Below are 27781 nucleotides of genomic sequence, written 5' to 3'. Positions count from 1 at the left end.
ACAGAACATCACTAGCAACAACAGTCAACCCAACGCACACTCAGCTCTCAGCCTCCATTCCACCTCCTCTCTTTCTAGCCAAAGGCTTCACTTAGATAATTTGATTCTGAATAATTGGGTCAACAACATACCTCAGTTTCATTTACTTTCCTGGGATTCTAGTTACTACTTGATTGTTTATAACATCAAATCTCTGAGTGGATGACATAAGTACTTTATTTCAAAAAGTGGATACATTATTAATAAAAAACAAATCCCATCTCTGAGCGTGTGATCACATCGAATTAATATTACATAGACTACTTACATAATTTCATGCTATAAGAAAACTATGTACTTTTTGTTTATAATAACAGAATGTAATAAAGGCTCTTATTATTTCTCAAGTGATTTACTTGAAATGTTTACTTTATTGCATAAACTATTTTATTATTCCACTGCTGTTTATTCTCTTGGCAAATAATCACTTATATTAAAAACATCTACAGATGGGAGGATGGGGAGAGGGGGAATTGGAAGAAGGTGGTCAAAAGCTACAAGCAATTATAGATGTTAGCTGATCCTATTGTGGTAATAATTTCATAATATATGTAAATCAAGCAATCATTCTGTATGCCTTAAATTATATAGTGATGTATATCACTATATCCTAATAAAACTGAAAAGCATAAAAACAAAAATAACATCTAAGATATATAGAGTTGAACATCACTTGACCAAGAATGGACTTTGTATCTTACAACTTATCTAACTACTCCTGCCTGCAATTAACTGGATTTTTAAATTACTAAATTTAAATGAGCTTTTTGCAATTAATGGGTCCACTGACAATTTTTTATTACTTCTTTTAAATGAATGACTTGACTACAAGATTAACTAGCTTCATTCATGAATAAACTATTCAATCTTTGCCATTAACTAATGTTCATAATTCTTTTAAAGTAGGGTCACATTGATCAGCATGTATTCCACTATAAATTGATAAAGAAGTAAAGAGATTCTGAGGTAAGGGCTGAAGATTTAATCATTACTAATGGGAATTCAACAAGGCTCAATGAAATCCACACCGATATTTACAAAATATCAGAAACCAATGCTATTATTTAAGATAGATGGAGAAAACCTCAGTATTTCAAAGAGGGTTTAGCTTAAGCATGCTAAATCATGGAATCATAAGGAACAAAATAGCCATGGTGCTTGAAAATCCTATATAATAAAAGCCTAATATGCTAAGTGTCCGGTCATCCGGTCGTTCATTCAACAAATCAAAGCGTAATATGCTAATGATATGCTAAGACGGCTCAACTGCTTGCTATGACATGCACTGACCACCAGGGAGCAGACACTCTGACCAGTAAGTTAGCTTGCTGCTGGGGTCTGGCTGATTGGGACTGAGCCAGATGGGCTGGACACGCCCTGGAGCCCTCCTGCGGTCCCTCCCCGGCAGACCAACCTCCCACGTCCCTCCCCAGCCCCAATCATACACTGGTGGGGTCTCTGGGCCTGGCCTGTGCCCCCTCACAATCCAGGACCCCTTGGGGGATGTCAAAGAGCCAATTTCAACCAGATCCTGCAGGCCAGGCCAAGGGACCCCACTGGTGCACGAATCCATGCACCAGGCCTCTAGTGTCTGCATAAAACACTAGAAAGGATATTCTTTCAAAAGAATTAGTAAGAAAGTTGTGGAAAATATTTCTTGCTTTATTAGTTAGTTTTGTTCTCTGAAGTTTTTTTTTTTATGACTAGAAAAATAATATCAAGCAATCTAAGTATCTAAATTAGTACCATTACTATTTAGGTAGAATACAACACAGGTATCATTTGGTCTATTTTGACTTGCTTTGAAAATATTACCATATCTTCTATATTATGTAGGAATATTCCATCTAAATAACTTTAGAAACACATTTACAGCTTATGTAGTAAATATTATCATAACAACTCTTCCCTGAAGTGACTGAAAGAAGTAATTAAATTGCAAATTCTAGAATATCAAGGGGAAATGTTTTTGTTTTAAATACAAATAGTTTAGAAGCTCATTTAAAAGTACATAAGACTTTAGTTAGAAAGAATAGAACAAGTTTAGCTTAGACCTAACAAATGATTTTATAGATTCAGCTCTATATCAAGTATAATTCACCTTTTTTTTTCATACTGTGACTGTATAAGCATAAGAGTACAAAACCTCTTATATTTCAAACATTTCTACATAAACCACTATACACAATCTTTCAATAGCAATTCCATGTCTCTTAGTTTTCAAGGTTCTTTAAAAATATGTTTTACTTTGTACAGCCAGGAAGCAGCCTGTTTCCAAAACTAAATGTAACCTCAACCTTTTGCCAAGGAAATCCCTTTACCTCCAGAGAAAATAACTTCCTTGACAAAAGGTTGGCATTCCATTTACCCTTTAAAAAACAACAACACATACTTCTCTTATTATGAATGAAAAATAGTCACAGAGACATCTTTTGGGTCAGAAAAAAGAAAATGAAAGTCGCAAATAATTTTATGTATTTATACTAAATACATATTTTTACAAATATAAAATTCTACAGCTAATTATATTAAAACTATTTTCAGTTTATAACTGGTGGTAGAAAAGTTACATATTTACCTACATGTCACTTAACCAGCAATCAGTGATTAACATGTTGAGCTATCCAGACATAAGAAATGAACAACAGAAAGTACTTGACTGTCAGGAAACGTGGAATGTTGCAAAGTCCATATGCTTTATTCACAGGAATTCTTATTCTGCTCATACCTTTCTTACTTAAAACCAATCCTAGTACCAGTTTTCAAACACAAATATGAAGTAGGCACTTCAGAAACATTAACATTAATCCTCCTAGCAACTCTCATAATTTAATCCTCACTTTATATATTAAGAAATTGAGACCCAGAGGTTAAGTAACAGTTTGTAAATGGCAGAGACATGGTTGGAATTCAAGTGTTTCTTACTTCAAAGGTTATGTTCACTTTTTAGCATACAAGCTAAAGGATGTTTTCGGAGCTAATCAGAATGGAGGTATGGGACGGCCAAAAGCAGGCAATGGAGTAACAGGAAAGAGAATTAGGGAAGGAACAAACAGAAAAACACTAGTAAAGAGCCAAAATGAAAAGTCGAAAAGCAACACCATTAGTGGCTTTAGTGTAGGAATAAATAGCTCCCCACACGCTAGCTTTGGAGGACTTCACTAAACTAATAAACAGTGAAACCATAACTATTAGTCATAACAATAGTCTGTGTCATCAAGAAAAAATACACACAGTTTTGTTCAGGATATTGTGTTAATAAGGCAGGAAGGTAGAAAATATATTTTAAACAGAGAAGTTTTTAACCCAGTGGTTAAGATAAAAATGTTAATACTCAAGACACAAAATTGAGCTATCAAATTATTAATTTGCAGTCCCCTTTCTCCAAGGACTCCAGATGTACCAGGTATTACAATAATGTTACTTAAATTTACTTAGGTTTTTATGGATATACTAGAGGCCCAGTGCACAGAATCATGCAACAGTGGGGTCCCTCAGCCTGGCCTGCAGGGATCAGGCCGAAACTGACTCTCTGACATCCCCTGAGGGGTCCTGAATTGCGAGAGGGCACAGGCCAGGCCAGGCTGAGAGACCCCACCAGTGCACTGGGGAGAGACCATGGGAGGGCTCCAGGGTGTGACTGGCTCGCCTCGCCCAGTCCTGATTGGCCAGATCCCAATGGCAAGCTAACCTACAGGTTGGAGCATCTGCCCCTGGTGGTCAGCGCACATCATAGCTACTGGTCGACCAGTCGCTTAAGCTTTTATATATATAGATGCTTTAGGTCATGGGGATATGTGTGGCAGAACTTCGAAATCTGATTGTTATGGTGATTAGTAGTTTGCGTGATCTTATAACTGCTCTCTGTTATCCTCAGAGAGCAATTATAAGATCCTGACATCTTAACTTCCAAAGACTTCGGAAGAAAAAAGACAACTTTTAAAAATTGAAACTAAAAGTTACTTGGACAAAACATAATGTCAATTGATCCAGTGACTTTTGTTGCTGGTTACCTAAAGAGCAGTTAATTTGGATATTTTAGCAAGACTAAATTTAGCTTGGATTATACACAAAATGAACATACAATAAACAGTTGTTGAGTGAATGAATTTTGAAAGAAATGTTAAGGCAAATATAAATGCTGCTGCTGCTAATGATCATACTAGAACAACATGAGTTTTTAAATGTGGTATTTTATTGTTTCATATTTGAATGTGGTCTTTCCCTAGAAGTGAATGATATGGGCACTATGTTCATGTTTATTTAGGAAGCGCTTTTAAAATTCAGCCCATTAGTTCTCTTTTGTTTTCAGACTGTTTTCCAATCACCCTACAAAACTTTAAATTTATTTTTCAGATAGTCTTGCCTGAGAAAAGTTGTTGCTGATCACAAGGGTTGAAGTCCCTGGGGAAGGGATAGCATTAGGAATTTAGTCCTAAAACAGCTAGATAGGATCTAGGCTTTAACATTCAAATGTTGGTCAGAGTGATTCTCTTTCAATCCAATGTTCTCATAGATTTTCTGATTTGAGGGCTTTAGATATCTTCTAACTCATTCTTCCACCATGAAGAGCATTTTAATCCATCATCCTTGACAGGTTGTTCTCAGACCTCTGCTTCAAGGTACTCTCTCCTGGAGCTTTGGAGATAACTTTATTCCATGACATACAAGCTCTAATTACTGGCAAGTTTCCCTTTATGCTGAATGGAAATCTTTCTTTGGCATAGCTACTCATGGGTCCTAGGCCTGAACCTTTCACAGCCTTTTAGAAATGTCTTGCGCTACCTTTAAATAGAGCCACTGTTCTGAGGTGACATCTTTATTGGAATCCATCAAGCACTGAACCTAGGTCACGCATATTCTGAGGATAAGAGCAGTGAAGGCTATGCTTGCGTAAACATGACATTTACCTGATGTGCTCTGTTGATCCTATCTGTAACCCTCAAAAGAGAAGAAAACAACAACACTGGATTTCCAAATTTTATAGATTCAGAGTTAGAAAAGGCCGATTTCCAAACTCAGAACTAATGGAGCCAATATTAGAGCACCTTGGCTGCTGTTCAAACCCATGTACCTGAAATTGCCTGGACTGTGGACATCTGTTTTAATGGAGTTGACTGCATACTCCGGCCTGTAGGTCCCACACCACACCTAGGATAGGAATAGAAAAAGGAAATTTTGTGCTTAGGTTTAATCAAGGATACTGCTTACTTGTTTGGGCAGGCTGAGAAAAAAGCAAACTTCCTACTGCAAAAATTAAATTGGAATTCTGCATTCCTCAACCATTTACTCTTTAAATACTGTTCAATGATAGGCAACCAGGAGCATAATTATCATTAATATAATCTGACAGTCTGTTATACACAACAAAATTTAGTCAAGTCAAATGACCTGCCACAATTGATTAAATCAAGAAAACTCAGCATGCATTATCTAACTTACTATAAAATTATAACTCAAAATAATTTTCATATCTATCAATCAAGAAAGGTAGCATACCTGAGCAAAGTTCAAAAAGAAGAGTTGTTTGTGATTTAGGTCAAGTCCAGGAAGTAATTTTTCTTCACCATTCTTTTTAACATACTTTTGATAGGCCTAGGCAGTTAGTGAAACAGAAATATGATGTTTATCATTTACAAATTTATATGTAAATCTATGCAAAAGACCATGTAACAAGTATTTAACTTTTTGTATCAGAATCATCATAATATACTTAGATATGGCAACCTACAACTATTTCATGGATTAGAAAGAAAACTCGAATTCATTTACAAATGCTTTGAAAAGAACAAGATAATGATTAACAAATGAGAAGAGTCCAGCACACGTCAAATGATCAACAAATGTCAGTTATCAATCGATGACTTAAATAAGCAATGAAAAGCTTATGTAAATGTTATTCTACTGGTAGATGAATAAATCCAGCTAGTTGGAAGAATGGATTTCCAAGAGAGTCTGTAATTGCTATATTTAGCTTAGTTACTACTCTTAGCAAAATATACTCATAGCAGATTTGTTTGGGTGATTCTTGCCAAAAGTCAAGGGATTCTCTTAAGATCCATTAGAGGCCTAATATTCTATGACTCTAAAAATAAGAATGAGCAATTATTTTGGCTCCTTGAAGACAGGACAAAACAAAGTGAACTTTGGTTACATTAGGAAAAAGGAACTTAGGTTATTTGAATGTCAAAAAGTGATCTCAAGTCAAGAGGATTTATGAAAACTATTGAAAAATGTAGTGTTCTTCTGCTTAAATATACTTTAAGAAAGGAATTGACAACTAAATTTTTGAGATGAGTCATTTCCAATTTATTACAAAGGAAAGTGACCAATTAGATAAGCAGGAGATATATTTCATTTCTTTCTACTTGCCATTATCATAGTTTTATTGAATCTCTACTAAGTAAAAATGCTGGGTAAATGGGGGATACTTGAGACTGCTCTTTCTTAGGGAGTTCACAATCTAGTAGGGGACAGAGCATTAGATATTATAATTTTGTACATAATAAAATATTTGCACAAAATTTTTTTTTGCTGCATTATAATTCTGTACTTATTCTAGATGAGCATCTCCATGGAAGTACCATCAACCCAGACTTTGACTGGATTTTTAAATCAGTGATTCTTAATCTGGCAGTATATAAGAATAACTATAGGAGTATTAAGAAGACTGATGCCTTCCTCTTCCAGACAAGATGGAGTGACAGGGACTGGTTAAACAACACTCCCACTGAAACAATCAAATGATGGACAAGACATATGAAACAATGGCTTGCATTACACTGGACACTGGGAAAGGGGGGAGTAATCTCTCTGAGATGGTGAACAAATAGATGAGCCCTAAGATTGCTCCAGCTTATTGCCTTCAGTGTTTCCAGGCTACAACATAGAGAAAGGAAAACCCATCAGAGTCCAAGGGACTCCTATAGCTGAGGACAAAATATTCAGGGATACCAAGGACAGGGCACTGAAGAAGAGAAAACTGCATGGATAGAGGATCTCAAGTGATGAGATAGCCCTCTCGAATGAGATAGCCCTCTCGAATAGTCACCTGAGTATGTGGGTATGCATGTGAGCAAACTACCCAATGCTAGTGAGGAACCATGGCCAAGGATTAGCGATAAAAACGTCTGGTATGCACACCTAACAAAAATGAAAGACCTCAAGATTCACACAGTAGGGTCTCGCCTCAGCAGTGGAGAATAATCGTCTTCAGGACGACCAGACCATTTCTGAGGAATTTAACTGTGTCTTAGAATAAAGCTAAAAAATATAGGAAAGCAAAAATATTCAGCTCTCAAGAATGTAAAATGCCCAATGTCTGGCATCCAGTAAAAGAAAAACTACCAAGCATTCAAAGCAGCAGCCATTTACCATCTCTCAGGACTTGACAGGGATTCATTTTTAGGAAGCTTTGCTGTCAGTGTAATCTCCCAAGTCTGACACTCTGATAATCCGTCCGTGTTCACTGCCAAGTCACAGGCCCCCCTGTCTTCTCTCCCACATAGTTCTGGTGCTTCCTCTTCTTTCCTGATCCAACTACCGAGCCTCTCCTCCTCTTCTTTAACCCACAGTTCATTTGTCAACGAACTGGTCATAATAGTTTGGATGACTAAAAGGCCACATGCTGAAACCGTACCACTTAGTCCTTCACTGTATCATTGTAAATGAACTGTGGCTTATGCTGATTATAGTTCCTCAACATTTCTTCACCTGTTGTGAAACTGAAGGTCCTGTTTGGTACATTGATCAATGATTCTGAAATAATTCTTTTTATGGGGCCTCTTTTGTCATAAATTTATTTCGGGGATTATTTCTTAGAGAAAGGTTGCCTCCGCTGTGGACTTGCCTATCTCCTTATTTCTGTTGATATAATGCTTCATGTTTCTTCTCAGCTTCGTGTGTTCAGCTCAATCGCAACTAACTGCATTGCCCCTGCTGGTTAGCATATTTACCATCCCCTTTCTCCTTATATTTTCCATTTTAATCTTTTGTTGCTTACATTATGTGTCTTTTGCAAAAGGCTTTGATGAGTGAATGAATGAATGAATATGATAAATATACACTCCAACCACTAAAATGGGAAAAATATTACTCACTCTGTATGCTTGGCCAATACCTCCGTTATCAGCAATGTTTTCTCCCAGAGTATTAATTCCATTGATCTGTTAAAAAAAAAAAAAAGACCCTTAACTATATTCTGATTGTTAAAAAGCATCAGTAATTCACTTAAGATTGGATATATCTGAAACTTTTCAAGAGAATGCTGATGACATACATGCTGTCCACCTGCTAGGTCCCAGGAGAAGTTTCCGTACTGGTACACCATGCATTCGGATTGGTCTTTGAAATTATTTGCAGACTGTTGTGTCCACCAGTCAACAAGGTCTCCATCCTTGTTAAAATTTCTGCCTAGAATATATTGATTCAAGTACAATGAGAACTCATTACATCAAAAATTACAATAAGATATTTTTAATTCAAAGTGCCAGAACTGAAATACCACTGTGTGAGAGGACATTAAATTGAACACATAATGAGAGGAACTGTTATTCTTTCTCATTCAGAGTTGATGACATCTGGACTGCCAGGATTTTGTTTGCTGATGTGCCTTACTATTAATTCAGATAGTTCACCGACCTGGCTCTTAAGATCTCAGCTGAGGCCACCAGATAAGCATTCCTGAAATAATGCCTTATATCTGTTAGATGGTTTCTACAGAAACCATGTCTGTTTCATTTGGTATTTTGAGATTTTGAAAGGTCAATATTTTCTTTCTGGCATTCATTTCATACCTCAAACTCTCGTGACATATGGTGAACTCAGTTGCCCTCTACTTCAAGCACAAAGAAAAAGTCACCTTTCCTCCTGGAGCTTTCCTGCTAACCCTAAATACATCAATCTTTTCCTTTTTTGAGATATATTTATCGATGTCATTTGATTTACCACTGAGTTTTATCATCTTTTTAATAGTTATCCATGATGTAGTAAGAAAAGGGCTATGAATACAAACTATCTGAACTCACATCCTCGTTCCACCGATTTCTAGCTTGGTGACTTTAAGTGAGCCTTTTATGTGTCTCTATTTTTCCCCATTAATAAATGGAAATAGTATTAGTTTCTACCTGTGAAGACTACCATATAGTTCATTGAGTTAACAGACACTTAGTAAGTCCTTTTCAAAGTTGTGCCCTTCACATCTCCTATTCTTTCCCTGCATCTCTGAAGGTCTAGTTAAGGTGTAATTATTTTCTCGTTATTGTTCTCTTTCTATTTTCTTTCTCCTTGCAAAACAATATTTGTCATAGCTTCAATTATCACCTCTTTACATATCTCCTGACTTTACTACTTTTCTTCTCAGTTTCACTGAAACTCTAAATCTATTTTGCCAATCAAAACACCATTTTGTATTGTGTAAATATTTAAGTGCCCACTGTTTGCAAGGCCTAACCTAGGTAGTAGGTTAAGACGAAAAAGAAAAAGAAGTCACACACCACAAGTGGCTTAAGACTCTTATGGCTTTTGGGCACCTTAACGTTTAATTCTTTATATCTTATTTTAAGACGTGGACTTTGCCCTCTAAAAGTCTGGAGAACTAAGACATAAAAACTCATAAAATAAGACTAAATATTATCATCAGTGTTTTCTCAATGTGAATATTTGCTTTATTCCATCAGGGCTTACCTCACTACTAGAAATTTCTTATCTTCTTAAGCAACAATTTAAAAGGAACGATAAAAGTATGGTGATTATTAAGCCAGTGATACATGGATGAATGTTATTTTTGTATTGCTAAATTATAATAGCTCTTAATCAGGTTTCTAAGGATATATCTCCGCCAAAGGAATGTCAAGTGCACTTTACCACTGTCATCGAAGCCATGGGTAATTTCATGTCCTATCACCATGCCGATACCCCCGTAGTTCAACGACTTAGACTGCTGGGCGCTGAAAAAGGGGGGCTGCAGGATGCCAGCCGGGAAGACTACAAGGTAAGAAGATGGTTAAGGATTACTTGTGGCTTTATTTTGGGATGACAGGTCTAGAGTTGGCTTCTTGCCTGCTAAACTGTTTTCTAGTATGTCCTGTTTCAATTAATTACATACAAAAATCTTTTGTGATAGAAACACATGCAAGTCTTTCATTATTGATGATAACAAAGAGTTCATCCCAGAATGACACCAATAATCTGCGATTTAGAACTATAATCTACTTGACAGTCTCTAGTAAGATTGTTTTCTGCCAAAAGGAGTTTAGAGCAAGGGGAAATTACCATCTTCAATCAGAAGGTCTTTTCCCCACTGTAAATATTTGGGGGAAATAGTTACTTAATATCACAACTTTACTTTTAATGTTATCTCTAACATTTTATCCATCTTTAATAGCTTACTAAATAAATAGAGCCACTCAATGGAAGGTATCTCCAACCGCATACTTGTATTTTACTTTCATCAAGAAATCTATGACTGTGTATTTCCTTATTTATAATTGTTGTTCTTTTTCTTTACGGCCCACCTCCTACCTCCCAACAACTCAACTATTAGCCCTTGGAGAGCAGAGATTTGTGTTTGTTTTTGAATTGAGTTTTTTTTCAGTTCACTATCTCCAGCACTTAAAACAAGAATAGTGCCTGGAAAATTCTAGGTGCTTAGAAAAGGTGTTGAACAAATTAATAACCATCTATATATATAAAAACTTAAGCGACCATTATAACCAGTCAACCGATCGCTATGATGTGCAATGACACCAGGGGGCAGACACTCACAACCTCCTGTGGCCGGCCAACCTCCTGCGGTCCCTCCCCCTGGCCGGCCCTGATGGCCCCCGATCAGGACTGGGTGGGATTGGATGAGATGGCCCTGATTGGCCCTGATCTCGCTGGCCAGGCCGAGGGACCCCACCCATGCACAAATTCATGCAGCAGGCCTCTAGTGATAAATAAATGAATAAATAAATTTACTACGGTGTCCTAAAGACTTTAGTAAATAACAATTTTTATAGGTCTACTCTGACATCTACATTAACTTGTTAACTTTCTACACTTAGATGACTTATTGTTTAAATTTCATGTGTCAAACATCAAACTCCTCATTCCCCCCTGTAAGTCATCCCTCTTTTGACTTTACTGTTTCTATTCATGGCATTTGAAGGGTCTAATTCACCCAAAGTGAACATTTTCTACTTATCTCAGATGCCTCCTTTCTTTAATAAAATCTTACACAGTCTACTTAGTAAAAGAATGGATCATTAAAAAAAGAAAAAAAAAAGAAAGAATGGATCATGCAGCCCAGCTGGGTGTGGCTCAGCAGATGATCATCAACTCAGGAACCAAGAGGTCACTGGTTCGATTCCCAGTTAGGGCATATGTCCAGGTTGCAGGCTCAATCCCCAGTAGGGGGCATGCAGGAGGCAGCCAATCGATGATTCTCTCTCATTGTTGATGTTTCTATCTCTCTCTTTCTCTCCCTTCCTCTCTGAAATCAAGAAAAGAAAAGAAAAGAAAAGAGAAAAGAAAAGAAAAGAAAAGAAAAGAAAAGAAAAGAAAAGAAAAGAAAAGAAAGAAAAAAGAAAAGAAAAGAAAAAAGAATGGATCATCCACCTCCCTTCTAGAAGCGGCTCTTCTGTTTTTCTCCTATCAGCCTTACCCACACCATCCTCGTTCACACTCTCATTCCTTGCCTTAGAATTAATTTCCTAATTGCTCTTACCACTTCCTGTCTCACCCACCTATAATGTATCCTAAATCTAATCTATCCTGCAGCAGATTGAAGTGCAACTTGACTCATTACCACTTCCTTGCTAAAAAACCTTGGACGGCTTACAGCTCTCTAAGGAAACGCCAACTCTTTTGCCTGATCTGGCTCCACAGCTCTCTCCTACTTGCCCGCCTCCCTCATGCAACTCCCTTTGGTTCACAATGCTCATAATTTAGTAACTTTATTTTTCATGTTTGAAAACTCTAGTATCCACTGAATAACTGAAACATTATGTTCTGGAACAAAAAATATCATTAGTATAATATCTATTTGCTTGCAAAGCCCCGGGCCATCACAATGTGGGATACCAGGAGCACATAAGAAGTGCCCTGACCTTAAAAAATTTAATATCTAGTCAACACCAAGTAGCAAATATTGGGGTGAATATAACATAGGTTTGTGTGTGTTTCAGGGCTAAATATTAGATATTTACAGAGACTTTTAAAATACACTGGGCAATCTATGTGCTCCCCAGACATCTAAAAAAATCTGCAAAGTTGCTATAGCATCAATATGACCAAGTAACAACAACAAAAATACTTTTGTCCTTGGTGAATTTTGATGAAAGTTATACCTCATATGTGGCTGCCTGAGCTATCAACAGTACCAAGAAATAACTTTTAGCTTAAAGTATAAAAATTACGTGCAGTACTTTATTAACTTAAAGTGAACATTATCTCCCACACTATGTACTCTGATTAAAATCCACCCATTATATAAATGCTCTTATGAAACGTGCTAGCAAGACTAAACGTTATCTGTAAAGATCCTACTGCTTTAATTATACCCTAATATGCCATTCTTCAGGCGAGTGATAAGATTTTTATGGCTCATTACTAAATACTAGTCTTCAAGTTCAGCTTTGCAAATGATGATTTCTCCTTTTTCTCTGTCAGCTAAACCTCTATGATGAGGCTTTTTGCCATTAGCCTTATCACTCTTAGTAGGAGACTTCACAACTCTTCATAATAACCAACTGCTTAGTTGTGCATATTTTATGGATGTCAACAAGCTAGTTAATTAAATAAGTCATTAGTCCATGAAACAAAAGACTAGGCTTCTCCCTGCTCCTTCCCCCTCACTTCCCTGGTTCATGTTTTTAAGTGTGCAAACAATTTAATTTTAGAATCTTTGATATAAAGCTCAAGATTGCAATTAGGTAAAATCAATTTTGGGTATAAAAATTAAATTCTTTTCATATTAAATATTTGGAAATATTTACTCTTAATTTTCAAGTCTGAAAATAAGACTCCTAAGAATGAATGAAACAACTTTAGAAAACTTTCTTATCTCAAGATAGTCATAGACCACCCAGGCTGGATAAACTAAATATAAATAATCTACAGATTTCCTAAAGTTTAAAAAAAATTGATTGTTAATGAAAAAGGAGAATGCAGAAGTATTCCCTTCTGACATGATCATTTCCTTGGATAAGATTTTAAGGTTTAATAAGATGATTGAATAGTGCCTAGAATTTACAGGGAAATATTTGACAGCAGGAAAGGTTTCCAGAGATCCATGGAGCAAATATGCAAGGAATAGAAACCAGTGAGTGAATTAAATACTTGCAGTGTACTTTGCTGCTATGGAAGATGACTATTTTTTAGTTGATGTGAATTGGTGGGATGCATAAAAATTGGAATGTAGCCTACATGTATGAGTTATGACAAAAGGTGGCAACTGAATTAAAAAGGAGAAATTATTACTATGAATAACTCCCTGTATGATAATAAAACATGTTATTTTTTTTTTTACCATAACATAACAAAATCAATCCCATGAGATATTGTATGCAATTTAATTGGGGTATTTGTGTGAAGGTGGAAGGGTCATCTATGACACACATGTTATTTTATACCAATTCTAATTCTATAATGCACCTGATACCAAATCCATGAAGACAATGCTGCAAACATTATATATTTGTGTATTTACATACACACACACACACACACACACACACACACACACGCTTTTATCAAGAAGTAAGAGGGAGATCAGGACCTTCAATTATTTTTAGTTAAGACAATCCCCACTTTGAAGATTTCAATGAATTGTCAAAAGAGAAAACGTTTCATATCAAAGATTTCTCCTCTCAAATGACACTTTCCCTTTCTTTGAACTGCTATTATTAGCAGACAAGCGTTTGAAAAGAAGTTAACATTTTTTTTAAATTTGGTATTTCCTTCAGACGAATTTATCTTAAGAATCTTAAAAAAATGTCTTTCTTATATATTAAGATTGGGTATTGCAGCCAATTTTTGATTATTTAGAGGTTAATGGTCTACTTTGTGAAATGTTAGGCCACTTTTACCCTCTTTTCCTTTTAGCTGGGTGCTTGTTTGGTTTGAGGGCATTAAATACAAAATGGGAACATTCCCAAGTCTTCTCTGATAAGAGAATCTCTGATGTGGACCAATTTTGAGTCAGCTCCAGAAATATGGGGTAACTCAGAGCCAAACAAGGATATGTCTGGGCGTGACCTATGTGGACATGCCCTAGAGGGAGAGCTGCAGACCAGTGAGGTCTTATGGAGAGTCTGACTGGCTCTGCTCATTGGCATGACTCAGCACTAGGTCTGAGAGGATCCAGGGCCCTTCCAGAGTTGGATTACAATGAAGCTATATCCCTTAGTCTGCCCTAACGCAGAACCAAAATCCAGGCTGCCTTACTTTGCCTTGGGATTCCATTAAAGGTTATTTATCCCATTTAAGGCCAAGTCTAGAATGAACTAGATGTTACAATGACAGAATTACTGAGCATCAAAGAGAGGTCTTCATGCCGGGCCGGCGTGGCTCAGTGGCTGAGCATCAGCCTATGAACCAGGAGGTCACGGTTCATTCCCATTCAGGGCACATGCCTGGGCTGTGGGCTCCATCCCCAGAGTGAGGTGTGCAGGAGGCAGCCGATCAATGATTCTATCTCATCATTGATGTTTCTATCTTTCTCTCTCTCTCCTTTCCTCTCTTAAATCAATAAAAATATAAATTTTTAAAAAAGAGTTCTTCAAAGTAAAGACTCCTTAGCAATAAAAGCACTTCTAAGAAAAGGTTTCAATGGTTTCTAGGACAACATTACAAAGGATAGACAGGTTCCGAGTTGATCATTAAACGGGCTCTGGTCTGAGTTTAGGTAATCATTCCACTAGCTGGGATGTGTATGAGCCTAGAAAAGACTTTGAGCTAATTGATTTTAACCTGGTGCACATGCCTTACTTATTATCTACATGTTATATAAAGACAAACTTTTCTGATTATAAATCATTTGCATGTCACATACCAAAATAAATTCCAGCTGGGTGAAAGATTAACTCAAAAAATAAAAACCATAAAAATACAAAAGAAAATGTCGGTAACTTCTTAATTTAACTCTTTCTAGGTTTAAAAGCAATGAGGAAAGGTATAATCAAACTTTATAATAAAATAAGGTGTCCAATTTCTTTGAAAGTTTATTTTTTAACCAATGGTAAAAATCTTACAGGATCTTTCATCATTTCTAATCTAATCAGTAACAGAATTCAAGAAAAATGATGCTTAGGGCAGACTCTGAGATAGTTTAGGGTAATGCTGGAGTTGTCTCCCTCTTGGTTCTTGACCACACTTAAAACCCTGCACAGAGTACACCTGGAGAAGCTGGCTGTACTGTTTAGAAGACCCCTGCTACTGTTGAATTAGTTGGGTGCCTTTCTACACACTAGAAACCCTTAGGGGAAAATGAACCCATTTATGGGATACTAATGAGAAAGCTTAGAGATGTCAAGGTCTTCCCAGGAAGAGAAAAAAAATGTATCTTTGTTATATTAAGCCATTTAATTATTCAATATGTCATTTTACTCATGTATTAATTTCTATACACATTTTTTGCCACCTTAATATTAGTGTGAAATTTTTTTCTCTTTAGTCAAAAGTGGGTAAGTATAATTTCATATGGTTCAGCCTAATATAATTGACTTTTCAACTCTTTTTCTTTTCTTGAGCCCCATGGAGTCTTCTAGAAAAAAAAGATGATACGGAACAGGACCATTTCCACCAAAGCCAGAATACAGAATTGCCAGGAAAATGAAATCTCTTAAAATGTTGTTTTTGGACCCTTGAACCACTTTAAGATGCTGATATCTAGGAAGTCTTTAAGTCAATCTAATTTTATAGAGACATAAGGTGCTTTAAAAAATAAAAGTACTTAGAAATAAACCATTTACTAAAAATGTGAGTATTGCTTTAAAAAACTACTTCATATGATTTGTCCTGATTTAAAATTTGCAACTATCATGAAAAGAGATACATAAATAAAATTACTTTCAGAGTATATTCAATAAATCAGTAACTCAGCCTCAGCTATGCTTTTATGGGTAGTATTACAAATTAGTCATGCAATTCATTACAGGTTGAAAACAATAAAGAGATAATAAAGCATTATTTAGGAACAGATCTTACCTATCTGATTTCTGCCTGAAGAATAAAATGCATTGACTACAGCTGGTCCGCTTATCCACCTATGGAAAACATGATGAGATGTTATAAATGACACTGCATTGTCTGATTCAATCTGCTCAACACAATAAAAGGATTGTTACCATTCCCAGACGAAATATGATCAACAAATTAAAAATTAGCTCACTAGGTGAGAAAGCTCATTTGAAAGTATTTCTACTTGAAAAATCAGAATATATCCAGGTCTGCATGAAATGTATCTCTTCAGAAATTGCAATGGATTAAGGTTATGTTAAAGTGCATTTAACTTTATGTTCTTGATACCAGGTAACGATGGCCAACAATTTTGGAGCAGTTGACAGTACATGAAGAGGTAATGTGCCTCCGATTCATTCCTGTTTAAAATTATTTTTTAAAAAGAGACATTCCAGTTAACTGAGCAAACGTTTATTTTTGTATGATGACTGTAAAATGAAATCCAGGTGGCTCTTAAATAGATTTGTCTATCTGTGTATAGCATGACTTAGGCTCTGAATCTACAGCTCTTATAAAATACATCTCAATTCAGAAGACTCTAGTTTAGTTGATGAAGTGGGTGGGGTGACTGGATAAAGAAGTTGAAGGAAATAGCTAATGAATATATATGCATACCCCATGGAAACAGTAATTCAGTAAGGGCCTAGGAAGGGGCAGTTGGGGGAGGGTGGAGGTGGGCAAAGGGAGGGAGGAAGGGGGACTCCTGTACTAATGGTAACATTAAAAAATTTTTAAAAAGAGACTGAATTAGAAAATGGAAAAAATGGCTCTCAGACAGTAATTCAAGGATAGTGTTAAGCTAAAGGATAGATACCAATGTTCCCTTGTCTTTCCATACATATGTTACAAAGATTGCATATCAATAATCATAATTATATTCAAGTACTTTTGTGCTCCTGGAGTATTATTCCCATCTTAATAAACTAATTAGTTTAATATATTAGTCTAGTAATAGACTAGTATACATCCTTATGCACTAATTGAAAAATGGACACTGATTAACTTCAGATTAACCTCTTAAATGTCAGCACACATGCAAACACTTAAAACAACTTCATTGCAGTTATTCCACTTTCCGGACAACAATTAGTATAGCAATTATTATCCTACTCATGCAAGGAGCTTACAGTAATTAGTACAATGAGGTTAAATCAGAACTGTTTCCAGACCCTGCTTTGTGAGGTGAGCAGTACAAAGTCAGCTGCCCAAGTCAGCATTTTAGCTACAATTTCTGTAACTATGGTGGGAGATCAGATGTGAGTCCCATTTTGCTCTCTTAAAAATAACCGTGGGAGGGTCAGATATAACAAGTGTCTGATAAATTATAATTAAGTATGGGTTTTATCTCCAATAACATGACTAAGATATTTATATGAAGGATTTGGGATTTTTAAAAATCCAGATAACATTTCTGTGAATTTTTCTGTAGGAAGGAAGTAAGTTTGAAGATGGAGAGTGTGGGAGGGGGGATGGTTGATCAAGGTGTTCCTTCTTTACTTTGATGGTGGTGTTTTAAACAGAGAAAAAAAACATTTTCAAACAGGATGCTTTCTGTGACTGACATATCAGTCCTCCCTAATTTAATTGCAGCTGAGTCATCAATACTTTAATTTCTTAAAGGTTGATGATTACAGTCACCTAATCTTATTTATTTTAATTAAACTCTTCTTGCTTCCCACATGATCTGTGGTGACTCACCACAAAAAACATGTATATGTAAACACAGGGAGGGCAGATTAAAACCAAGAGATCAGAAACTATATAACACAAGTAGATTTTGTTTGTGTGACCAAAAAATATTATGAAATATTTATATGAATAAAAATCATGATCAGGAAAAGTGATGGATTAGGTCTACTATGCGTGTGTGTATATATATATATGTCACACAGTTATCATGACTCAGGTTCAAATATGATTCTAAGTTGTATGAAAAATGTGCTCATTCTGGTGGTAACTTTAGAATAGTATCTCTGACGTGTCCTCAACACTTTGATAGCAGATATGTCAGTAGGTTTTATGCAAAAACAGCTTATACTTATTTTGTTATAAAAGTTAACATGTTTCCAGGTCTCAGCTGTTTTAAGGTTCTGTTACTCAATGATGCAGATGTAGTGATAGTGTACTCTGCATGGGCTTTTATGGGTAATCGCAAATACTACGCAAATTATTTGGTTCTGGGTTCAGGCACAATGCTAATATTGAAATACAAAAGGTCCAACCCAAACATTTAAAAAAAATAATTACATCACAGAGGAAAGGAACTAGACATATGAAACTAATATTTTAGACAGTGACAGATCTCAAAAGTAGGACATAGATGAATGAAGTTTATATTACCCATGTCATGTTTATTGCTTTTGTAAAAATAAATGTCGTACCTTTTGTTTGGTGCTTTCCTGCTCTTCTGTTACATTACTGTGAAAGGCTTAAGATTGCATTTTGATTAATGTTTGTAACTTTCCAGCAGGGAGGGTTTTGCATATTAAAATGTCCACTGTGAATTATACCTTCAAGAAAATAGGTTGCTTTTTATGACCACAGAATGCTCAAATAAAATTAGAATTATGGTGGTTCGGTTCAGAGAGCGCTAGTGTTTAGCATTTGCCTTTCCTTCCTTGAGATCTTTCTCAATGTGCCCTCCGATCAGCCCTGGGCTAATTTACCCAGATTCATTTGCCCAGGACGTACTGTCCCTGGAACTGGAAGTACTCTGATTCGATCACTACATCTTAAATAAATGAAGAGAACAGCTACAGACTCAATGTCTAAGATTTGTGGTCAAGAAGTTAAATTTACAGTGAAAGGATTAAGAAGCACAAGTTGGTAGTTACAAAATAGTCACGGGGATGTCAAGTACAGCTTAGGGAATAAAGTCAATAGTGTTGTAATAACTACGTATGGTGCCAGGTGGGTACTGGGAATATCGGGGGAATCTATAAAGTGTATGATTGCCTAACCACTATGCTATACACACTATACAAAATAATACTGAATGCAAACTGTAGTTGAAAAATAAAATTTAGCCTGGCTGGTGTGGCTTGGTGGTTTGATTCCTGGTCAGGACACATGCCTGGGTTGCAGACTCGATCCCTGGTGTGGGGCGTGCAGGAGGCAGCCAATCCATGATGATTCTCTCTCATCATCGATGTTTCTATCTTTCTCCCTTCCTCTCTCTCTAAAAATCAATAAAAACATTTAAAATAAAATAAAATTTTTATAAAAGTAGAAAAACACAGCGCTAAAACAATTTTTTTTTTTTTTCAAATTAAGTGGTGATGTAACAAAACGACGTTCTTTTGATTTGGATGTAGCCTTGAAGTTTTGGGAGACACTTCCATTCATGGAAGACAGACAAATTCGCCCCTGAAGAACAGTACAGAAAAGAGGAAATGTGCAGCAGAAGGGAAAACCAAATGGTGGTGATTCTTGCCCTACAATAATGGACAGAGCAGGTACCTCCAGAGTTGCAGGTCAGACACCAGCAGCCTCTTGGCCAGGTATCAAGCCTGAGACACGAATGAAATATCACCCTGTTCTTTGGTTTCTCTTCCTGCCTCCTGGGTCTGGGTGTGTAGGAGCAACGATATGTGTGGTATGGGACAAAGCACAGCATGGGAAAACAAGAAGTAAGAAAGTTTTACTTTTAATTTCTGAGCCATAGTTTTGTCAGGTAAACTTGTTCTTTGGGGCTTTCAATGATGGAACAAAGAAGAGCCACTATATGCAGCGTGGCCCTCAAAGCTGAGCTAACGGTGGGGGTGGGAAATATAACTGAAAGACTCAAGAGGGGGACCAGGTGTTTCTCTTCCAGCTCTCATTACCCCGAAGAATCTAAGTGGTGATAAAACGTAAGTACACAAACATCATTTTTACAGCAGGGAAGAAAAGCACAAGTCGACAGCCCTGATCCTATAGCTTTTCAGATATAATAAACCCACTGGATTGTGAAAGCACCTGGAATAAAACTTCTCCTTCACCCACTCATGTGTGACTTTAAAACTTAAAACAACCAAACGGTTAATGAATGTCCCTTTCCCTGAAGTGTTCAATTTCTCAGCATCTCGTGAGTAACCCCTTTGAAATCATCAATACAATGCAGTGGTTTTCTCTGTCTTCCTCACGTACTCCTGGAAAGGAGAATTCTCATTTGTAATCGCGAGGACCACTGTAATTCTTCACAATAATTAATATTATCTCATCAAGACTTCGGAGGTTCCCATGTACCTTCCTTTATCTTCAAACCACCCATATAAGGTAAATGACATGTCCAATTTTCAGGTGTAGAAACGAAGGCACAGTTTGGTTATCAAATTCTTTGTCCTGATACTTACAAACTAAAAGAAACATGTAAACCAAGGAGAAAGAGGACTCTATCACCTTCCAATCCCATCCCCTTCTCTAAACTGTTGATCTAAATAATACACAAAATTTCATTAAAATGATGAATGCCATTTTCTTGCCAACTTCTAAAATGAAAGTGCTTATTTTTAAATTGCTTCTGTATGGGAGGGAAAATTTTTTCCTCTACCTTTCTAGGCCCTTTTGGCTAATCTAATAATTAACATAAGGCAGATTAATAGGGAAAAAAAAAACAAATTTAATTATGTATGTACAAGAGCCTCACATAGACATAAGAAGCCCAAAGACAGTCAGGCAATTGTGGCTTATCGGGCAACCCCAGATGCGCAGAAGGGTTTAGGGGTCTAGGGCTTCAAAGGGAAGGAAGTCAATTCACAGGAAGATGGGACGAGCAAATGTTTGGTAAACAAATGTTTGCCGAGCTCCCCACCCCTAATTCACAGGCTTTGTAGTTGTCTCTAGTATTAACCTTCATCAAAGTTTTTTTAGGCAGTTAAGGGGGAGATGAAAAGCTTTATCCGAGAGACTTTCGGGCCTTGTCTTCAGCTCAAAATAATCAACACATTTTGGGGGGGGTGGGGGGCAGTGTGTTATGACCCCCTTCACTTCACAGGGCTCCCTCTTACCTTGGTAAGTTTTAGGATGCTGGCTTCTACATCACCTTGAAGCCCCACCTTGACCAGACAATAACAAAAGCAGCTACTATTTAATGAGCATCAATGTTATGTGGAGGGCACATTACACAACACAGAACACAATGACCCTACAAGGCAAACGTAGATATTATCCTAGTTTTTAAAGGAATCATTGAGGCTTAGCGGTATTATGTAGGTTGTCGAAGTTCATATAGCTAGTAAGTATCAAAGCAGAAATCTTAACTCAGGCCTGCCTACTCCCTCTACCCCTCAGCCCCCACCATCCCCACCACCACAGCTCCCTGACTCCATTGACACAAATTCTTCCCACTGTTCTATAAGGTGCAATTTTTTACCCAAAGGCAAAAGCAAGGTAGGACCAAAGAGCCTCATTGAACTGCTTATTGTTGTTGCGTAAGAGTTGTTAACATAACTGAAGTATTCTGCATGAATCATCTTACTGTCTGAGTGGTGAGAGCCAGAGCTCCTATTCAGTCATTAAAGTGGGAGAATCCACTTCTCTTTCAACAAAAGGCAATAGAAATCACTACTTTTGATTTTCTTCCTAGAAGTCATCAGTTGGTTGTGTGGTTCTAAGTTTCTCAACAAGCACAATCGTTTTAGTCTTCAATCAATAAGTTTATATGTATGTACATGCACATATGTGTGCACCCCTATGTGTGTGATATGCCAAATATAGAGAAATTCCAGATTTGGAAGTTATGGGTAGATGGATCATTTCTGTCAGAATTTTCTTTTGGTGACTTTTTCTCCTGATTTAGAATAATCTTGGGATCTTTTATAAAATAATTAAAACCTATTACATCTCATATAAGACTTAGCAATGATACAACATTTTAAGTTTATTGTCTATCTATCTCATTAGCCTGGTAACCCCATGAAGGCAGGGATGTTTCAGGCTTTGTTCTTTTTTTAAATTGTGTTAAGAACACCAACACGAGATCTAGCCTCTTAGCACAGTGGTCGGCAAACTCATTAGTCAATAGAGCTGTCTTAGCATACTTAACTGTACAACAACAACAACAACAAAAAACAAAACAAAAAACTGTACAACATATTATTATTGACTGTAGGTACAATGTGTACAAAAGATCTCTAGAACTTTTTCATCTTGCTTAACTGAAACTTTATACCTTTTAATTAATAACATCCCACGCCCAGCCCCTTGGTACCATTCTTTGATTTTATGAACTTGACTATCTTAGATACTTCATATAAGTGGAATCATACAGTATGTTTTTTCTATCTGGCTTATTTCACTTAGCATAATGTCCTCAGGCTCATCCATGTCATTGCATGACACAATTTTCTTCCTTTTAAAGGCTGATTAGTATGTATATACCACATTTTATCTATCCATTAAATGTCAATGGAAACAGGTTACTTCCACATCTTAGCTATTGTGAATGGTGCTGCAATGAAAGTCGGAATGTAGTAATATCTCTTTGAGATCTTGATTTCAACCCTTTTGGGTATGTGCCCAGAAGTGAGATTTCTGAATTATACAGTAGTTCTATCTCTAATTTTTTGAGGAATTTTCATACTGTTTTCCATGGTGGCTGTTCTGTTTTGCATTCCCATAAATGGTATAAGGGTTCCAATTTCTCTACATCCTGGCCAACTCTCTCTCTCTCTCTCTCTCTCTCTCTCTCTCAATTTCTGTCTCTTGACAATATCATCTTATGTAATATTTCATTATGGTTCTGACTGCATTTCCCTGATGACTAGTGATGCTGAGCATCTTTTCATGTACCTGGTGGCCATTTGTATGTCTTCTTTAGAGAAATGCCGGTTCAAGTTCTTAGTCCATTTTTAAATTGGGTCATTAGGATTTTTTTTTTTAAATGTATTTTATTGATTTTTTACAGAGAGGAAGAGAGAGGGATAGAAAGTTAGAAACATCGATGATAGAGAAACATCGATCAGCTGCCTCTTGCACAACCCCTACCGGGGATGTGCCCGCAACCAAGGTACATGTCCTTGACCGGAATCGAACCCGGGACCTTTCAGTCCGCAGGCCAACGCTCTATCCACTGAGCCAAACCGGTTTCGGCGGGTCATTAGGATTTTTGTTTGTTTGTTTGTTTGTTTTTGTTACAGAGTTGTAGAAACTTCTTATATATTTGGGAGATTAACCACTTGTTGTTGGGGAGCACACGAGACTTGGTTGGAAAGTTTGTAAGGAGGACATTCTATAAAAGGGAAGGGTGTGGAAGGCCGCCTGCCCTGTTTATCGAAATTCCAACTTAGGGGAGTGTCGAAGGCAGAGCCCCTAATTATTCCTTGACCTTTCCAAACACGTCTGTGTACGTGCAGACCCCAGAGTGTATACTGGAATTCGGGGGCTGCTGGTCAGCCCCGGCAAGTAATCACATATATGATTTGCAAATAATTTCTCCCATTCCATCAGTTACCTTTTTATCCTGATGACCATTTTCTTTGCTGTGCAGAAACTTTTTAGTTTGATGTAGTCCTCTTGGTTTATTTCATGTTTTGTTCTTAATTGTATTTCTAGGGGTTAGAACAGGGTGGGAGCATGATAGGTGCTCAATACAGATTTGGACCTAAGCATATTGATGGGTCCTCCAGGCCCCAGCAGAGCTGACCCTTCTCATCCTGGGACCATGGGAGGGGCAGGCACAGGCTGTGGTGAGGCGGTGCTGCTCTGTGAGCTGCAGGGAATGATGGCAGCTGGAAGGAAGCCTTGTGCCATCTGGATACCACCCTCTCAAGAGGGCTCATTGACATGAAAGTTCCAGAATTCTCTTGCAAAGTTCTCCCAGTTTAACACTTCAGCCTTTCAACTATTTATCTTCCCTCCCTACTTCTCCTTCCCCATCTGAAAACAAAATAAAATAAAACAAAACAAAACCCTCTTTTGGTGCTAATTAAAAAGACAGAAATATTTTTACTGATAAAATGTGTTTTGTTTATAATCCCCAAACGCACTGGAAAATTGCAGAGTCGGTTGGTTTAATGGGAGTATAAAAGATGACAACTTAAATTTTTTATTGATTATAACATGTGCAGAACATGAGCATACCATGGCAGATACTATCATGGGGAGTTAGAGTGATTTATCCAAATTTAGTCTAACTACCTGTTATCTCATCTTTCTCACTGAGTAGTACGTGTGTGTTTTTTAATCCTCACTCAAAGAATTTTTCCATTGATTTTTTAAAGAGGGTGTAAGAGAGAGGGAAAGACAGAGAGAAACATCGATGTGAGAAAAATACATCGACTGGTTGCCTCCTGCACAAGCCCTGATCAGGGTCCAGGCTGGGGAGGAGCGTGCAACTGAGGTACGTGCCCTTGACCATAATCGAACCCGGGACCCTTTGATCCACAGGCCAACACTCTATCCACTGAACCAAACCGGCGCTAGGGCATCACTGAGTAGCACTTGATGAGCCCAATAATTCTTTTCACAAATCTTCCCCATAAATCTATACTCATGGAGATTCATTTGTGCCCCAAGGCTCCAATCTGCACATCTACCTGGATAGGTCCTATTAATGCCCCACCTCTGTGCCATCACATTGACCCATGTAAGTCCTGCACAACTGTTTTTCTTTTAATAATCAAGTTCACTGGCACTGGACTTACTTAGAAGGAAAATGATTCTAGAAACATCAGTGAAGGGGAAATCAGAAGGGATATTTTAGAAAGAGGTGAGGTACTCCCTAGCTTTCAAGAGTATGGCGCGGTGGTTGAGTGGCGACATATGAACCAGGAGGTCACGGTTCGATTCCTGGTCAGGGCACATGCCTGGGGTTGTGGACGTGCAGAAGGCAGCTGATCAATGATTCTCTCCCATCATTGATGTTTCCATCTCTTTCTCTCTCACTCTCCCTTCCTTTCTGAAATCAATAAAAATATACGTGTATTTTTAAAAAATATCCTCTTCTCTTCTTGGCTCACTTGATACGGAGACGCCAAGGAAGAAAACATCCTCTCCTATCAAAGCTTCACAGTCAGGGCCATGGAACTGTAATGCTTGAGAGAGCCTTAGAGATCTCCTGCAGTCCAAACCAACCTGCTCCTCTTATAAATGAGGAAACTGCATGGCTTTTGAAAGGCCACAGGTAGTAACAGGCAGAACTGGGACACAAAAGAGTGTTACTGACTCAAGCAGTGGCTAAACTACAGTGTCACTTCACAGGGCGCCAAACTCCCTGCCATTTTTGTTGGTTTTGGCCTTTCAGAAAGAGCCCATGGAGGCCCCGATGCTGGGCTGTCCGCCACAGGAGTACCACTTATTTCAGGGGCTTCACACCATCCAATCAGAAAAAACAGCAGGCGTCAAGCAACGAAGGGGAAGGCAGAAAGGAACTGAGCATTTCTGTTTCGTTTTGCTTGTAGTGGATCCTCTATCCACCTCAATATTAAGTTAAATGCTGACATGTTTCCAGGGAATGTTTTACTAATAAGTAATGATTTCATTGTGGTTTTAAAAAAAGTACTGTCCTAGCACTTTGTTTCCTTGTAACCCCACTTTCCTCAGATTTAGTTGTTTATCCCCTACAGCGATGAGTGCAGGGCTTCGCACACATTGTAGCTGCTCAATAAAACGTTCAGGCTGCCGATGTCAGTGTTTTTATTTATTTACACAGCAGGAAAGGTTCAGCAATGCAATAAGACTTTGCAGTTTGTAAAAAGTAACTCCACAGCTCAATCGTCATGACTTACAAACACTGGCACTACCTGTCCCAATTACATTATAAAATGTTTTGGCCTGAGAAACTAACAAAATAGCATCAGATCTAAAAACAAGAGTAGACATTCATTTTGTTTTGTTCTGCTATGTCTTTGTCTCATTACAAGGTTGTGTTTGCTCTATGGTCTGCAAGAAAATAATCATGTTACTGGCGCTAAATCATGTTAGACAGAGTCATGCTCTGCATAACATTTTGGTCAATGCCACCTTCTATACGATGGTGGTCCCATAAGATTCTTGTAGAGCTGAAAAATTCCTATTGCCTAGAGACATCGTAGCCTGGTAATGTCATACCACAGCGCATGACTCACATGTTTGCGGTGATGCTGGTACAAACAAACCTACTGCGCTGCCAGTTTATAAAAATATAGCATAAGACCATGTCTAGTATATGATACTTGAAAATGATAATGAGCGAATACGTTACTGTCCTACACTTTTATCGTTATTTTAGAGTGCACTCTTTCTACTCGGGAAAAATAAAAGTTTGTGTAACAGTATGCTGTGTCACACAGGCAGCAGCCCTCACACCTTTCATGTTTATTGCGCCTCTTGATTGCATCATTTCCTCTTGTGCTTGATTTAATCTCATGTTGTTTTGTACAGTAACATGCTGTACTTAAAAGGAACCAGTACAGTCAGTACTCACTTAATGTCACCCATAGCTTCTTGGAATTGACGTGAAATGATGTATAATGAAACCAACTTGACTGTAGGTTAATTGATGTAAAGAAGAGTTAAAAGTTCCTATTTAAGCAATTCATCAATGTTATAATAAAATAACGTTGAACAAAACGACATTATTCAAGAACCTACTGTACTTGGGTCCCCATCCACAGGCAAGTACCTCAAAAATCTAGGGAGGCATGGTTGGGTAATCGGTACTATTTCTAATGCTCCCCAGATGACTCTCATGTGCAGTCAAGAATTTTGAACCCTTGTACTCGTATGCAGGCATTAGATAGGGAAAGAAGAATAGCTAGCCAGGCCTGGCAGAGAAGACCTAAGAAGTCATATGCACTTGTGATTGACGATCAGAAGTTTATGGAGAACATCCACAAAGTACTACTGAGTGATGCATGCTATTCACCAAACATTCATTAAAATATTATATACAAGTTTGGCTTTTGACTGCTTATCATAAAGAGAAGGGAACTCAAACAAAATCAATCCATATGATGGAAGGGAATAAAAAGAGCAAACTATATTACAAAGTGATTCTGGAACTGGGTCTACATCAACTTCAAGAGAAAACATCAGCAATATTTCAACAACTATTTTTTAAGATGATAAATAAATTTTCTTGTGTCACATGGATGCAAGTTATAGTAGCTATTTTCAGAAAGAGTATTTGACAATAATTTACACAGTGCTAACATTTATTGAATGTAAGTATATATATTTTAAAGAAATGAAAATATTCAGACTTGTCAGAAGCTTCTCAGATTTTAACCCACAGAGTATTCTTTTTTGATGACTTTGTGTGGGTTTCTAGAGAAACAACTTGATAATCTATTACAACACCAACTGTACGATACGAAACCATTTTCCTTCCTCTGCCAGCTGGATGCCAAACCTTCTCTGACATTTGCAGCCCTGATTTTAGCCCCAGATAACACAACCTTTGCTCCAGTACAAACCCAGGGGTTAGCAAAAGAAATCAGTCTCTCAGGATACCTGAAGAGTTCAAAATGTTGTATAAGAATTGAAATGTATTAGCATTTCCATTTGGGACTTTTGTCTAGCCCTCCTGGTGGTAGAGTTTATTTATTACATCATGTCTTTC

At 37.3% G+C, this 27781-nt stretch overlaps 1 protein-coding gene across 3 annotated transcripts in view; it reads right to left on the bottom strand.

Moving 5' to 3' along the window:
- Positions 1 to 27781, bottom strand: part of MME (membrane metalloendopeptidase) — a 96412-nt gene that overhangs the window by 5052 nt on the left and 63579 nt on the right. For all 3 annotated transcript variants that reach the window (XM_008142213.3, XM_028146482.2, XM_054713660.1), the window contains exons 17-22: positions 16228 to 16286; positions 9904 to 10023; positions 8318 to 8451; positions 8139 to 8204; positions 5539 to 5634; positions 5114 to 5190 (exon numbers count right to left, since the gene is read on the bottom strand). In XM_008142213.3, coding sequence (XP_008140435.1) covers positions 5114 to 5190; positions 5539 to 5634; positions 8139 to 8204; positions 8318 to 8451; positions 9904 to 10023; positions 16228 to 16286 — 552 coding nt within the window. The remainder of the gene's footprint in view (positions 1 to 5113; positions 5191 to 5538; positions 5635 to 8138; positions 8205 to 8317; positions 8452 to 9903; positions 10024 to 16227; positions 16287 to 27781) is intronic.

The sequence above is a fragment of the Eptesicus fuscus genome, chromosome 3 (genome assembly GCF_027574615.1).
Source record: "Eptesicus fuscus isolate TK198812 chromosome 3, DD_ASM_mEF_20220401, whole genome shotgun sequence".
In the NCBI taxonomy this organism is placed as follows: Eukaryota; Metazoa; Chordata; class Mammalia; order Chiroptera; family Vespertilionidae; genus Eptesicus; species Eptesicus fuscus.
Note: the sequence above shows the minus strand (reverse complement) of the source record. Positions and strands in the feature narration are given on the sequence as shown.